This window comes from Protopterus annectens, chromosome 9.part0 (genome assembly GCF_019279795.1).
Source record: "Protopterus annectens isolate FY-2018-M chromosome 9.part0, PAN1.0, whole genome shotgun sequence".
NCBI classification, from domain to species: Eukaryota; Metazoa; Chordata; order Ceratodontiformes; family Protopteridae; genus Protopterus; species Protopterus annectens.
Genome location: NC_056743.1, coordinates 1,843,959,900 through 1,843,974,939, shown reverse-complemented (window position 1 = coordinate 1,843,974,939; position 15,040 = coordinate 1,843,959,900). Strand labels below are relative to the sequence as shown.

Genomic DNA, 15,040 nt, shown 5'->3' with positions numbered 1-15,040 from the left:
CTTATCATGAAAAATAATAGGATTGTTGACAATCTACGTAAGGAGATTTTCAAATTGCAGCAAGAACTAATGGAAAAGACTTCGCCCAACGTTTTTCAAACTGTTTTCAAAACCATCAATGAGAAAATTGTCAAAATAGAAAATGACTTTGTGGGAAGAAAACATTCCAAGCTTAATAGGGATATAAGAGACTATGAAAGGGATGAAGTATTCAATTGGCCACATAAGGGTCATCGTCAATGCCGTAATGTCAAGATTTGCATGTCCAGAAGTGAAGATGGTTCATCTTACTCTTATATGGAGACAGTCGGTAGCCGCAAGAATGTGTCCTTTGAAGACGCTGTTTCAGACAGTTCGAGTGAAAGAACTAGAGATAGCAGGAATGATTAAAATGTAAAGAAACCTTGCATGCAGACTCGCTCCAGGAAGAATCAAGGAAACAAAACTTTTTTTCATCAAAATTTATAGCGGATGTTGCCCGGACTGTGAGGTCGTCCAGCGTTGGGAATGAAGCATCTGTGCGTGTTGTGGACACTAATGAGATCTCTTTTTGTGGTTTAAATATTCATGGTGAGACTGCTTTTTCTATTTGTTTTGATAAATTTAGCATTGTGAATCTTTCTAACATTCATTTATCGTCGGAATTGTGTAATGTTTTACACAAGGGTACTAAATTTATTCCTACTAAAATTGACCACTTTAGCTGATGTCATTTTGGACATCAGAAGTTTTGTACGCAAACTTAATCTGAGGATTTACTTTTCTGGATGCTGTGAAAATATGTGTGTAGATTCTATGAATGTTAACATGGAAGATAGTGGTAATGAGATGAATTGCTTAATTTGAGCATTTATAGCATTCCGGATGAATCAAACAATGAATATGAGAATAAGAGTAATGATGTTTTGATTGGGGAACCATTTGGTGTGGGTTGTAACAGGTTAGCTTTGCCGAAATTTTCTAGTAATAGTACATTTTCGCCTCCTAAGCGTTCGTCTGCTATCAATGTTTTTGAACATGTTGTTTGTGCTAGTGTAGAAAAAGCATACATTGAATTTTGTAAAAAGAAGAGATCATTCAATTTCTCTAAGGAAGAATGGTTTGCTTTAAAGGAGCTAAGAACAAACTTGGATAAGGTAGTGGTCAAACCTGCTGATAAAGGAGGCAACTGGGTTATTATGAATGAAGAAAAGTATGTTGATATTGTTGAAAGTTTACTCAGTGAAGATGTATATAGGAAATTGAATGTTAACCCACTAAGACAATACACAGATGAACTTATGGAATTGCTTGAGAGAGGGGAGAGGCTTGGTTTTTTGTCTAGTAATGATGTTAAAAAATTACTTTTGAAGGAGCCCAGGCATCCCTATATTTATGCAATTCCAAAAATTCATAAGGACATGGTTAACCCCCCCAGGAAGACCCATCATTTCAGGAGTTGGCTCATATATCGAAAGAACCAATAAATTCCTTGATTTCCATTTTAAATCCTATTTACCCAAAATCATTTCACATGTTAAAAATACTAAAGATGTTTGTGATAAATTGCGGGGAATGGTATGGGACAAGGAATTTTATTGGGCAAATGTGGACATCTCCTCATTATACACTAATATTGACAAGTGGCTGGGCTTGGAAGCAATGAAAAGTGTGATGGGAGAAGGACCCAGAACTTCATTTTTGCTGTCATTGTTAGAATATAACCTCACACATAATTATTTTGTATGGAAGAAGGAATTTTACCTTCAGGTTAAGGGAACAGCTATGGGTGTGGCCTTTGCTCCGAGTTATGCAATCATATATATGGGGGAATTTGAAAAAGAATTTATGTTTCAAAATAGCTTTTTCATTAACAATGTTATTTTTTACAAAAGATACATTGACAATCTTATTTTTGTATGTAGAGGAAGGCCATCCCAGTTTGATGATTTCATACAGGATTTGAATTCAAATTTTCATGGGCTTAATTTTGTATTTGAACATTCAGAGGAAAAAAATTATTTCCTGGATGTTGAATTTTATGTTGGGAAAGATCACAGGGTGCACTTTAGACCATTAAGGAAGGCAACTTCTGTGAATAATTTCCTGCATACTAGTAGCATGCATCCTCCACATTTAATCAGGGCATTGCCTGAAGGGGAATTTAAAAGGATTCTTAGAAATACTTCTGATCCAAAATTATGGGATGAAACACTTAATGAAGTATTTCTTAGACTTTCTAACAGAGGTTATTCAGAAAAGACATTGTTAGCTATCAAAGCTCGTTTATGTGGAGGAGGGATGATAAATGTAGGCAAGGGCCATTATAGATCAAGTCCAGTTGAAAATGATGAAAAGTTGTTCTTCGTCTCTAGATATTCAGATTTTTCGCTAGTAGATGAGAAGATCATCAGACAGTTTTGGCATTTAGTTTGTGAAGATGTGGCAGTGGGATGTTTATTTCCCAATCATGTCACATTTTCTTATAAAAGATTCAACAATTTGAAAGAATTGTTGCATCAAAAGTTAGAATGTTTCATGCATGGTTTGAAAGTTGGCATGGAAAAGTGTGGAAAATGCTCAGTGTGTCATTTGGCTAGAAATTTAGATGGTAATAATATTAATGGAAAAAATATCAAGCATTTGAAAGATTCAACTGTCTGTCACAAGGGGTAGTTTATATTTTAGGTTGTGACTGTGCCAAACCATTATGGTATATTGGTCAGACTACTAGGAAAATCAAAATTCGTATTCATGAGAAGGGGTAATCTGGATAGCCCTGTTGCTTCACATTTTATTGGTGTCCACAATAGTGGCACAGATGGGTTTATATTCAGCGTTTTGGCCAGACCACATTTTGAAGTGGGCAATTTCAAAGCTGAACTTAATAAACTGGAATTTAAGATGATTCTAAATTATCATACCTTACATCTGAGGGGCATGAATTTGGATATGGGTATATCTTGATAAACTCAACTTTTCAGTAATGAATTATGCTATCACATTTCATATTTGTGTGAATTGGTAAATAGTTTTTGTATGGGAATGATATATTTGTTTGCAAAATCAAAAAGTTTTTATTGTATGGTAAGGTATATTGAATTGTTAAGTTATTGTTATTTAATGTATGTTGCACATATTGTTATATCCACTAATTTATCTATTTATTTATTTATTCATACAGCTGACATTGTGTAAGATTTTTTGCACTAGGGACTATGCATTTGAAGTGTTTTTGTAAGATGAAGTTTGATTCAATTAATGCATTGATGCTGTTCTTAATGCATATGAACTAATTAGCTCAATTGATTAATAAGGGGTTGGCTGATGAATTAATTGCTGTTATATTTAAAGAGAAGGTTTTTGAATGACAAACTGTTCCATTGAAGGCGAAAAGCCGAGGTAGCAGGACTTGGATTTGTAAATAAAGGATATATTTTACCTTTCTATGGTGGTGCTCCTGTATGCTACTTAGAGTATTTTTTCAGGTTCAAGTTTATGCTTGCTATTGTTTTGTTAAGTTTTGCCATGACAGCAAGGATGTCCTCTCTGAGTACATGTATATTGAGATACTTACAGAAATGTAAAAACATATACATAATATATAATGGGCAATACAAATAACACTGACTATCTCTCAAAATGGGCAAATTACAGTGCAAATATCAAGTACAGGTATCTTCAACAAAATCTAAGGTTTCTACTGATACTGTGAGTTTGTAAGTCACTTGGCTTTTGAAATATTAAGTACATATAGAAATTCTGCTTATTTTCACAATTACTGACAGCTAGCAATATTGTAGTATACTGTGATAAAAATGGACATTGATAATGAGTTTTCCTGCCTAATACTATGACATTTTATACTATGCCCTTCAGTAGCATTTAGGTCTCATTGTTATTAAAATATGAACACAAGTATGAGAATATGACTAACAAAGTAGCAAACAGTGATTAGTTTCTCTACTGGATGACATGCTAGATTAACAACTTAGAGTCATATAGTTAACAATTCCTTGCCCTTTCCAGTACTGCCTATTATTAACTGGTAAGTCACTTATTTAAAGACGTCAGATCCAAAATAATTTTTGGATGAAATAAGGTGATTATGGGTATTAATTGGATGTATACAAAAAGGTGCTATAGGCTGTAAAGAGTTAATTAAATAATTGTTTAACCTTCTATGTTACTATAGTATGACTTGTAGAGGACAGAATCCATTGGAAGAAGGTAGTAAAATGCAACATTCAAATTATACAGTTCCCTAGAACTGAAAACAAGAATGTATATGTTCCCAAAACCTACTTAATACTTTCATAATAACTGATGCCACAACAGAAGGAATGTGCATGTAAATTTGTTCAAGGCTATGATCTTATTTATAATACCAAAACAGAACATAAAACTTACGTTTTACAATATTGATTATCGTATAGTTGGATTCTATAGGTTGGCCTAATGCTGTATGATTAATTCTGCAGATAACAGGTGAGTCGATTTTTGCTTGCACAGTGATGTTACTTTGTACTTGATATGTGTTGTTTTTATCACTGAAATTAACTTCAGATTTAGACCCTTGAATCTCTCTGTTATTCTGCCACCAAGTCACGGTGATGTTCGGCGGGGAGAATCCTGCAGAGTTGCAGCTTAATGTCACATTTGTGTCAATCAGAACTTGCCCACTTGGTCCAAAAACTACTGGATGGAAAGGTTGTCCTTAAACAAATGAGAGATTGAGAATTAGTAGAATAAACCCAAACAATAAATGTGTTGACAGTAACCAAAGTTATTTACTATGGATTACCATATCTAATCACAAAAAAAAACTAATGCAATGTTACAAATGTTTTAATAACTTAAAGAGATAAAAGGTATATGACTGTGAAAAATATACAGACCACCTAGGAAAAAAGAAACAGAAATAACCATGTTATTCATTACTCAAAGAGCCTAGGAGCATACATAATACCTTCCTACACAATAATGCAGAAACTCTACTTGTTTAACATATAAAATTAGATGGTAGCACCTCACAAAAACAACAAAAGTGCCAGGATTGCTGTGACACTGCCAGTCCAGCTATCTGGAATTTTGTGGATAGACATGTGTCATTTGTCAATATTAATATGATTCATATGTTTGTCTTACAAATGTAAGAGAACTATATGTTATGTGTATATTAAACTACTGGTGCAGAAATGTGAGTTGAACTGTATTGCTCTAAGCTTCAAGAATGTAACCACAGTGTACCCTGCTGGAAAAGAACAGACGTATATAAACTGTATACCTGTGCAAATGTATGTTTTAATAGAGAAATTGGAACATACAGAGTTAACTTGCAAAACTTCAAGAAGATAAGTTAAAAAGTAAAGTGTTTTATGGTTGTGTTATCTTTCAGTAAGCAGACACAATGTCTTGAGCTAGAGATTTTCTTATTGTCTTGAAACAGAAATAATTACTAGGTTTCAAATGCAAACATTTTTAATTGTTTTATGACTTCCACTTCTAAGCAAACATCTGAGAGATATGTATTTTTCACATAGAAATGTTAAATTTTGTTAAGTGTCTGTTAGCCTGGGAACTGAAGGCAGGTGATAAAGAGTGATATCATCCAGGCAAACCCAGCAGTAATATGTGATATTAATTTAAGAACTCCTTCAGACTGAGAGACTGAGCATTTTGTATCTTGTCTTGGACCTAGAAACATCCATTCAGCACTTCTGCCTGCATGTTGCTCTGAAAGTAAGATTTCGGTATAGTATTTCTTTTAGAGATAGATAAGAATATAGTAAAGATTAGTTCTGTATTCATTTGAAACTGTCCTGCGATGTTGTTTTAAAATATCTCCTGTGATTCTGAACTCTATAGTTACTGCGTTGATTGAGTATTGTCTTGTTCATTTATTATTGATTATTAAATATACTTAAATTTATCTATGTGGCTGATATTTGTGAGACATATTTATGCTCTTAGAGTACTTTGATACCATTCCCCACTCAGTAATTATTGATAAACTCACCAAACTAGGCATCATCCGTTATATCACTAGGTGGGTTGCAAACTGGCTCACAGATAGAATCCACAGTGTGAAAGTAGCGGACTCCAAATCAGACTGCCGACCAGTCAAGAGTGGAGTCCCACAGGAATCAGTCCTGGGTCCTCTCCTGTTTGGCATCTACTTCTCAGAATTCCAGGCCAGCACGGAGGAATTCTGGCTGACCAGGTTCACAGATGACTGCAAGCTGGGAGCCATTATTAACTTTCCAAGTGATGTAGACATCTTACAGAAAGGCCTCACTGAGACCAATGACTGGTGTCAAAACCATGGCCTTAAGCTTAATGCCAAAAAATGCATCATCATCCCCTTTAGTAAAAACTCAGTTCCCACTAATTACCACATTAATGGGAGCCCACAGAACAATGAAGGCATTATAAGAGATCTGGGGACATAGGTTGACAGCAACCTCTCCTTCAACCACCACATTGCCACTGTGGTCAGAAAGTCACTCTATGTGTCACATCTCATTACCATGGGTTTTGCATCCAGGAAGAAAGAGGTCATCATTACTCTCTACTCTTCCCTCATTAGGCCAATCATCGAGTATAATGCCCCATTTGGCATGTACCTAACTAGGCACATGCAACAGCTGGAAAGGTCACAAAAGCACCTCACAAAGAGGATCCTAGGTCTTAAACACATGTCCTACCTGGACAGACTCAAAAGACTCCAGCTATTCTCTGTCTCATATCGTCTACAAAGAGGCGACCTCTGCTTGACATATAAAGCTGTGTCTGACCCAACTCTGTTAGAAATGATACATCTAAAGAAATCCCAATCATGTCACACCACATGGTCCAGATACCTCAACCTTATTACCACAATCAACAGAACATGCTGGAGGGACAGGTTCATAATGCAGAGACTACCCATGCTCTGGAATAGACTTCCCATACATGTCAAGCAGAGCACCTCACTGGCCCTATACAAGAGAAATCTCGATGAGAAATAGAAAGTTTACCCCAGGGATCACTCCAGTGGCTCTACTTGATTGAGGCACTGGGAACTAACATCAGGCGGCATGATGCCAGGGCACTTCTATGGGCTAGGCTTGTAAAGGCTCCAGGGCCATTAGCCTAGTGCACACCTATGAACCTATGAACTTGCATAAATATTTGGTGATATTGTACATGCCACTCATAAATAGCCTTAGTCTTGGTCACACTTACCATTTGGATAATAGCAACATTACACAGTGGGATTGGCCACACTTTGTAAGGGCCTTTAAGTAGCTGATAAGTAGGGGTTGGTGGCAGTGATAACTACCTTATAGTCTGGGCAGAAGGGGGCATAGCTAGTAAACCTGTGCCAGCCTTCCCCAGCTGTGTGTATGTTTGTATATAAATCAAATCTCAAAGTGTATGTGTGTCAACTGCTGGGCAGGGACACGAAGCACTGGTTTGACACAGAGGGTACTGGAGGCCTTGGGTTGAGCCCTCAGCTGAGATCTTAATACTACAGCTGTGTCAGTGGGCAGTCTTACTGGGGATCTGGAGAGAGAGGGAGAAACCAGCCCCAGACTGACTGTGATCTCTGTGTGCTCTTAAGGGAATTTGTACTTTACTGTGTGTGTACTCATCATCTTCCCAATGTGTACATCCCTCACTGGTGCTAGTGATGAGGATTGAGGCTCTTGATTACAGGGCCAGTGCAGGGGCATCAGGTATTAATTTTTCGCAGTGGTGGGATACCCACATCACATATTAATTGGGTGATAGTGGTGAGTTAGCCACATCACATATTAATTGGCTTGTAGCGGTGTGGATACTGAATTCCTGCAGCCTGTGTACAGTGGTCACTGAAGGTGTTTGTAGTCTCAATCAGCCGTGCAGTGAACATTCAGAGTTCATCTCACAATTGTTTTATTTTTTTTTTGTTGTTGGCTTGTTAGTCAGGCAGAGCAGGCAAACATGTCAGCAGAGGAGTATGGCAAGCTGAAAAGAAGCCATTTGGCTGAGATGTGTCAGGTTGAAGGACTGGTGCATGCCAACTGGACTAAAACAGACTTGACTGCAGCTTTAGTCACAGCTGCATCACAGAATAGCAACCAGGAGGACAACCAGACTGGCTGCAGAGATGTTCATCTCTCAGAAAATGGACAACTCAACCTTTCCAAAGAGGAATTAAAAATCCATATGAAGTTAAAGAGGCTTGATTTGGAGGCTAAGCATTTGAAAATAGAAGCAGCAGAGAGACTGAGACATCTGGAGGTTGAGGAAAATGAGAAACTGCAATGACTGTAGGCTGAGGAGAATGAGATTCAGAGGCAACATGAAAAGGAGATGTTAAATCTTCGCCAGAGTCATGGAGGTAATGAGGAAGGGAGTAAATGGAACCTCAGAAGTGACAAAGGTCAGTAAATTTCTTCCACAATTTACAGTTGGGGATAATTTTGATAGGTTTCATTCATATGTTTGAGGGGGAATGTAAACAGCATAATGTTGACCAAGGGCTGTGAGTATGGCTCCTGCCCCCCTTACTCCATGGTAAAGCTGTAACTGTAATTTCTAAACTGTCTGATATACTTATTGTTTAAATTATAATGTTGCAAAGAATTGTTGGTTAGACTATTTTAAGTTAACACATGAAGCTTATAGGAAAATGTTTTGTGAGCAAAGACGTAAGGTAAAGGAAAGTGTGTGTAAATATGTTGCTGAACTAAGTATTTATTTTCATAGGTTGGTGAGTGGATGTCAGCTCACCACATTTAAAGAGCTGTCAGACCTTTTGGTGAGGGAACAAGCCCTTAGCACTTTGCTTGAGGACATGAGAATTTGGTTAGCTGATAGACAATCCACTACTGCAGATGAGTTGGGGAAGAAGGGAGACCTATACCTAGCAAGCAGGGCATCACTGCACAGAAAAGGGACACCCAGTGCTGCTCATGGGTCTAAGGAAACCCACGGTGGATAGTCCAGACTGTCCCAACAGAGTCCACCAGTAGCAAAGGAAGCCACTAGTTCAGGTACATGTATGACCATGACCAAAGATTAAATGTTTTAAATGCAAAAAGTGGGGCCAGGTAGTATATAGATAGGCAAGGTGGGGAACAAAAGGTTGGAGAGCCAGTAAGTGGGAATGACAAAAATGTGAGGAGTAAGTTGTCTCAAGATAACAAGGGTACCAAACTACCACAAAAGGTTATATCCTATCTTAGTGAATGGGAAAGAGGCCATGGCTAAGAGAGGCACAGCCTCTGACCTAACAATTGTGAAGTCTGCAATGGTTACAGAGGAGCACTACTTGCTTGGGCAGTCTACTCCAGTCAGAGCTTTAGGAGGGACACCATTCTAAATACCTTTGGCTAGGATTCAACTTGACTGGGAAGTGGAAAAGGAAGCGAGCAAGTAGGTGTGTTTGAGGATATCCCTGCAGATGTCCTGGTAGGGAATGATTTTGATAATGCAGTACTGTGTGCATACAGTTGCACACAGTCAGGCTTGGAGACAAACATGTTGGTCTGGTAGCCTGGGGGAGACTCAAACAGACTGCACACTTGCAGCCAGGACTGATGAGTTGGTAACTTCAGGAAGGGAACTACCCTGTAGTAGTGAGACTGAATGTGAGCCACAGCTGCTTGGGGGTACTGATATTTCCTTGGACAGAGTGAATGCAAGGGCAGAGGTGAGTAGTAGTACACGGGCTGACAGTGAGGGACCGATGTTAGAGAATACCAGCCTTACTTTGGAAGGGGAGCTGGGAAGGGTTGCTAAGAGAGAGTTGAGACAGGCTTAGCTCTCAGATCCTACATTACAAGACCTGAAGGTGGTAGCTAGTGAGGCACCTGTTTCTCAAGGGAATGGAGAATCTGTATACTGGGGCAAAGGGTTACTGTATAGAGAGTGGACCTCTGAGGGAGGGCTAGACTCTGAGAGAATACAGTAGTTGGTAGTGCCCAGAGCCTACTGTCTGGCACTTCTAGCCATAGCCCACGATATTCCCTTTGCAGATCATATGGGTATAAAATGTACAAAGAGACATATTATGCAGAATTTTTATTGGCCTGAGATTTCCAGAGATATTACAGGGTCCTGCAGGACCTGTGTATGACATTGGTAAGAGAGATGACAGCAATCCGTTAGCAAGGCATATCATGGAATGTCCGACACATAGTTTTAACTTTAGAGTAATAGAATTGGTTCAACATAATAAACGAGGAGGTAATGCGGACAATCAACTAGCTCTTGCTGAACTACATTGGATAATGAAGTTAGCAGCACATTTACCCCCTGGTATAAACAACTATGTTTCTATTAAACCAGTACTAGTGGGGAGAAAATGAATTGATATATATGTGTATTTATTTATTTATTTAGTCTAATTTTTATATATGACTATGTATTTTTTATACTTATCATTTTTTACTTTAGTTTCATATCTACACATTTTTGTGTTTTTATAAATGGCAATATTTATCAGTTTGTTTTCTGTTAGTCCATATTATGGTTAGGTAATTCATCTGCTTCGTGCTATAAGTACTTGGATCTGTTCTATATACAATAGTAATTCTATTATGATTAATTACATATATCGTCATATATACTATACATTTTGTATATCTGAAAGAATTTTATTCATATGGTAGACCTGTTCATATATCTTCCGGTCTGATGATTTCGCATCAGGCATTTTTATACATGAGGCTGTCATAGATGCCTGATTTGGCCTTAGTGTTTGATTCTAGTGGGGCTATGAGCTTCTCCTAGTTTATTTTTATAGGGTGCATTATGGTTTTCGTCAACGAGTGATACGCATAATGTATATACTCTTTATGCTTTACTTGCACATATATGCATATTTGTGATGCCATATTTAAATTGATGTGCACACTATATATGTTGTTTAAGTATATTAGTTTTTATATGCATATATGCATAATATATACACTTTTAAGATATTTTTTAAGATATTTTATTGAATCAAATAAATATTACATGTAGTTATACATCAGCTATATATATATATATATATATACTAAATAGGTACATTATTAAAAACGGTCAATAATATGTGGTATTAATAGTAAATAATTTAGTTTTATGATAAACATATATATGACCTTTAACTGTTAGATATAGAACATTTTATATGTTTTGTTATTATACAAATTAAATATCTAAGGATTGGAACTTTATACACTAAGGAGGTAGTTATGTATTCTGCTCATTTGGTTAGTGATCTAGAAACACAATGTCTATATTTTAGAGATTTAAGCTTGTCATTTGTTTCAGCGTTTGATTTCTAAATGTTGACTGACATTTCTAACTGAGTTTAACTTGCTGTATACATGTTTTGCTAGCTTAGTAGTGAATGGGTTTAGACATAACCAATTAAGTGTGTGATTAAAGCAATTAATTAATTTACATCCCGCCTTTTTTAGTATATAAGTGTAGCTTCATTTGTAAGAAAGTTATCTGAAGAAGCGTAGCTTAGAACTACACAAAAGCGCTCATTTTTATTTAATAAACTGGAATACGTTTTATACCGTGTCTGCCATTTGGATTTTTTCAGTCAAAAGAAGAATTTGCACATCGTGGTTGGTCATCTCACTACTTTATATTCATTTTTCTGTTTTTTTGGTGAGAAGTCCTTTCAGTGAAGGGTTAGCCTTCCTTGTTATATATTTGGTCCTCCTTCTTTTTGTTGGCTACTCTCCGCACACGATGGATATTGCTGCCACATCGTCTACTGTTTATCTGGAGTCGAGGGATGCATCTGCACTTTGGACTGGGCTCTTAGCACAAGAGTCTAACCCTTTATTGTCTCTAGATCTCAGCAATGTATCGGGGCAGGTTCAACCTCAAGAATCTGGTGAGAATTTGACTGATTTTTTTGCCTTGTTGAAAAACTTAGAAAATAATCTGTATCAAATACAGCGTTACTCATGGCAGAGACTACATTTAGATGCATGTTTGCACTTTAAAGTTGTCCCCAGAGGCATGCGGATATTTTGCATGCCCACGTATGGGGACTCACATCCTTTGCTATTGAAGCAGTGGCAAGACCTTAATATTGAACTTGGTTTCAGTTATGCAAGATTGATGCTTAAATATTTTCAACCATTGGAAACTGAGCTATGCAATAAAACTGATGCAATTTATAAGGAGATAACTGAACAGTTTAATTCTGAATATTGTGTCAACAAGGTATGCCATGTTTTTGAACAGGTTAAAGCTTTCAGTGATAGACTTAAAGTTACCAAACAGCACAAGCTGTTGAGGGATCACAATGACTTCTTAAAAGGCCAGGTGTTTGTTTGGCCGAGGTCCCAATCAGTGCAAGCCTCTGCTTCTAATCAGTTACCTAGACAATGTAACATTGCTAGCACTGCTAATGAAGCTAATGAAGTGTCTCTTTCCTATACGTCTTTGATGCCTTCTAATAATATGGCTATCCCTGGACAGACTGAGATTCTGTTGGTTAGTGTTGTCGAAACGGATAACTATGAGAGTTCCAATACTGACACACCTCACCCCAATCAGGAGGCATTACAACTTAATCAAGCTCCTCGTGCATTAGGAGCTGTACCTAAAACCATCGTATCGACAAATAATGCAGCGACCCCTTTTTTACCTTATCAAAAGAAGATGAAGCAATGGGAGCGAGGACGGTCCAACAGCAGGGGATATCGGAAGAGGAAACTTTCCGAAGAAAGGACTGTACAGAACAGGAGAACCAGGTATTGACTTCTCTGGTTTTTAACTGTTCTGATTTTGTGTTGGACAGTGCGAGTATTTCCCTTCTAAACAGGGGACTCAACTTCATTCCTGCTTCCCCGGCTGTTCTCACAGAAACTCTGATAGATCTGAGACTTTTTTGTCGACAACTATGTTTGAAACTTTATTTTCTAGAAATGAACGGAAGCTCTACAGTTAATGTTCCATTGATACCCTTCAGGAACAAAAGTACTTTTTTACCGCCTATGCCTCCACCAGTGGAGTGCTTTCTCAAACTTTGTGAAAAGGACTATTATTCTTTGTTCTCAGTTAGAAATAAGAAAGGGAGATTTTATAACCTCACTAACTTGGAGTCAATGTCTTTGTCTAATTTAAAAACTAATTCATCAATAGTTGTAAAACCAGCAGATAAGGGGGGGGGGGGAGTTGTGATCTTGAACACTCATGAATATGTTGACAACATGAACAATATGTTATCTGATAGTACTACTTATAAAGAAATAGATCATCATGAAGTGTTGCATATCATACAGACAGTAAATGACATCTTGCAAGATCTTTTGACTTGCCGACAAATAAGTATAGAGACATTTGAATATTTATTTATACAACACCCAATGATACCCACTATTAAAGGAATACCCAAGATTCATAAACAGGTTCACCCCATACCCATGAGACCGATTGTATCGGGGGATGGCTGGGTAACCTCACATATATCTGTCTTCCTAGAGAGTATTTTGCGACCAGTAGTGAACATGTTTCCATCCATTTTAAAAGATACACATCACTTGTTAGATACTTTGCAGTCAGTACAACTTAATAATGTAACATCACAATACTTTCTTATCACGCTTGATGTAGAAAGTTTATTTACCTCGATCCCTAATGAGATCGGGGTACAATACATTAGAGAACTATTGGTGAAGGAGACATCATTCACCAATGCTAGGATTATACTGATCTGCCAACTATTGGATACCATCCTGACAAATAATGTTTTTTCCTTTGGCGATATGTATTATTTGCAACAGTGGGGGGTAGCCATGGGCACCCCCTGTGCAAATACATACACTAACCTTGTAGTGTACTGGTGGGAGAAATTGTATTTATTCAACCATGAACAGTTTAAATCTGTGAGATACTACAAGCATTTCGTGCATGATATATTTATCATCTGGGAGGGACCTATTGATATGTTTGCTATATTTTTGGAATATTTACATACCACCACCAATTTCCTTAGGTTTACAAAAGAATACTCACCCAAGGAGATACACTTTTTGGATGTTACTCTTAAGTTGACAGATAGTGGGTCCATTACATCCTCACTATACAGGAAACCGGTATGGAAGAATGGTCTATTGACCTATGATAGTATGCACCCGAGGCATACTTTTCAAGGTATCGTGAGAAGTCAGTTTATTAGGATTTCTAGACTATGTGATGAACCTGAAGTTCTAAGAAAGGAAGCTGACTTTTTGGAAACTTTATTTTTGAATAGAGGGTATAGTATCAAGATGGTTAGGGACATAAGGCATGATGTCTTGGGAGATATGCATCCTATGCGTATAGGTTCTGCAGTTACCACCCAAGGAGCAATAAGACGTTTAGGGGTTGAGAAGACTAGGAACAGAGAGGATAAGATCAATTATCTAATGAGATATACCAGTGATGTTGACAACATACGACGGGTTATCTCCAGTAATTGGCATATACTTACCATGCATACACACATAAACTACATGGTAGGTAGTAAACCCAGGTTCCAATATAGGAATAGCGACAATCTGAAATTGATCCTATGTAAAGATCATGGTGTTTCTACTGATAAAGGCAAGGTAACAATGAATAGGTTTTTGACACAGGGTACTTACCCTTGTCATCATTGTAACAGATGCAAATATATCACTAAATCACAAATGTTTAAGCATCCATATATGGATTATATTTTTCGACCTAGTTTTTATGATAACTGTAGTAGCACCAATTTGGTCTACCTAGCCAATTGCGTGTCATGTCCAGCGTTCTACGTAGGTCTCACGAAAAGGAGACTACGTGATCGCATATACAATCATTTGTATGACATTCGTAAGAGAGATGACAGCAATGCGTTAGCAAGGCATATCATGGAATGTCCGACACATAGTTTTAACTTTAGAGTAATAGAATTGGTTCAACATAATAAACGAGGAGGTAATGCGGACAATCAACTAGCTCTTGCTGAACTACATTGGATAATGAAGTTAGCAGCACATTTACCCCCTGGTATAAACAACTATGTTTCTATTAAACCAGTACTAGTGGGGAGAAAATGAATTGATAT

General features: G+C 37.3%; 1 protein-coding gene across 1 annotated transcript in view; it reads right to left on the bottom strand.

The window, feature by feature from the left end:
- Nucleotides 1-4,354: 4,354 nt before the first annotated feature.
- The window catches only part of LOC122810800 (tyrosine-protein phosphatase non-receptor type substrate 1-like), a 402,967-nt gene continuing 392,281 nt past the window's right edge, over nt 4,355-15,040 (bottom strand). Inside the window, exon 3 of the mRNA XM_044082361.1 lies at nt 4,355-4,695. Coding sequence (XP_043938296.1) covers nt 4,355-4,695 — 341 coding nt within the window. The remainder of the gene's footprint in view (nt 4,696-15,040) is intronic.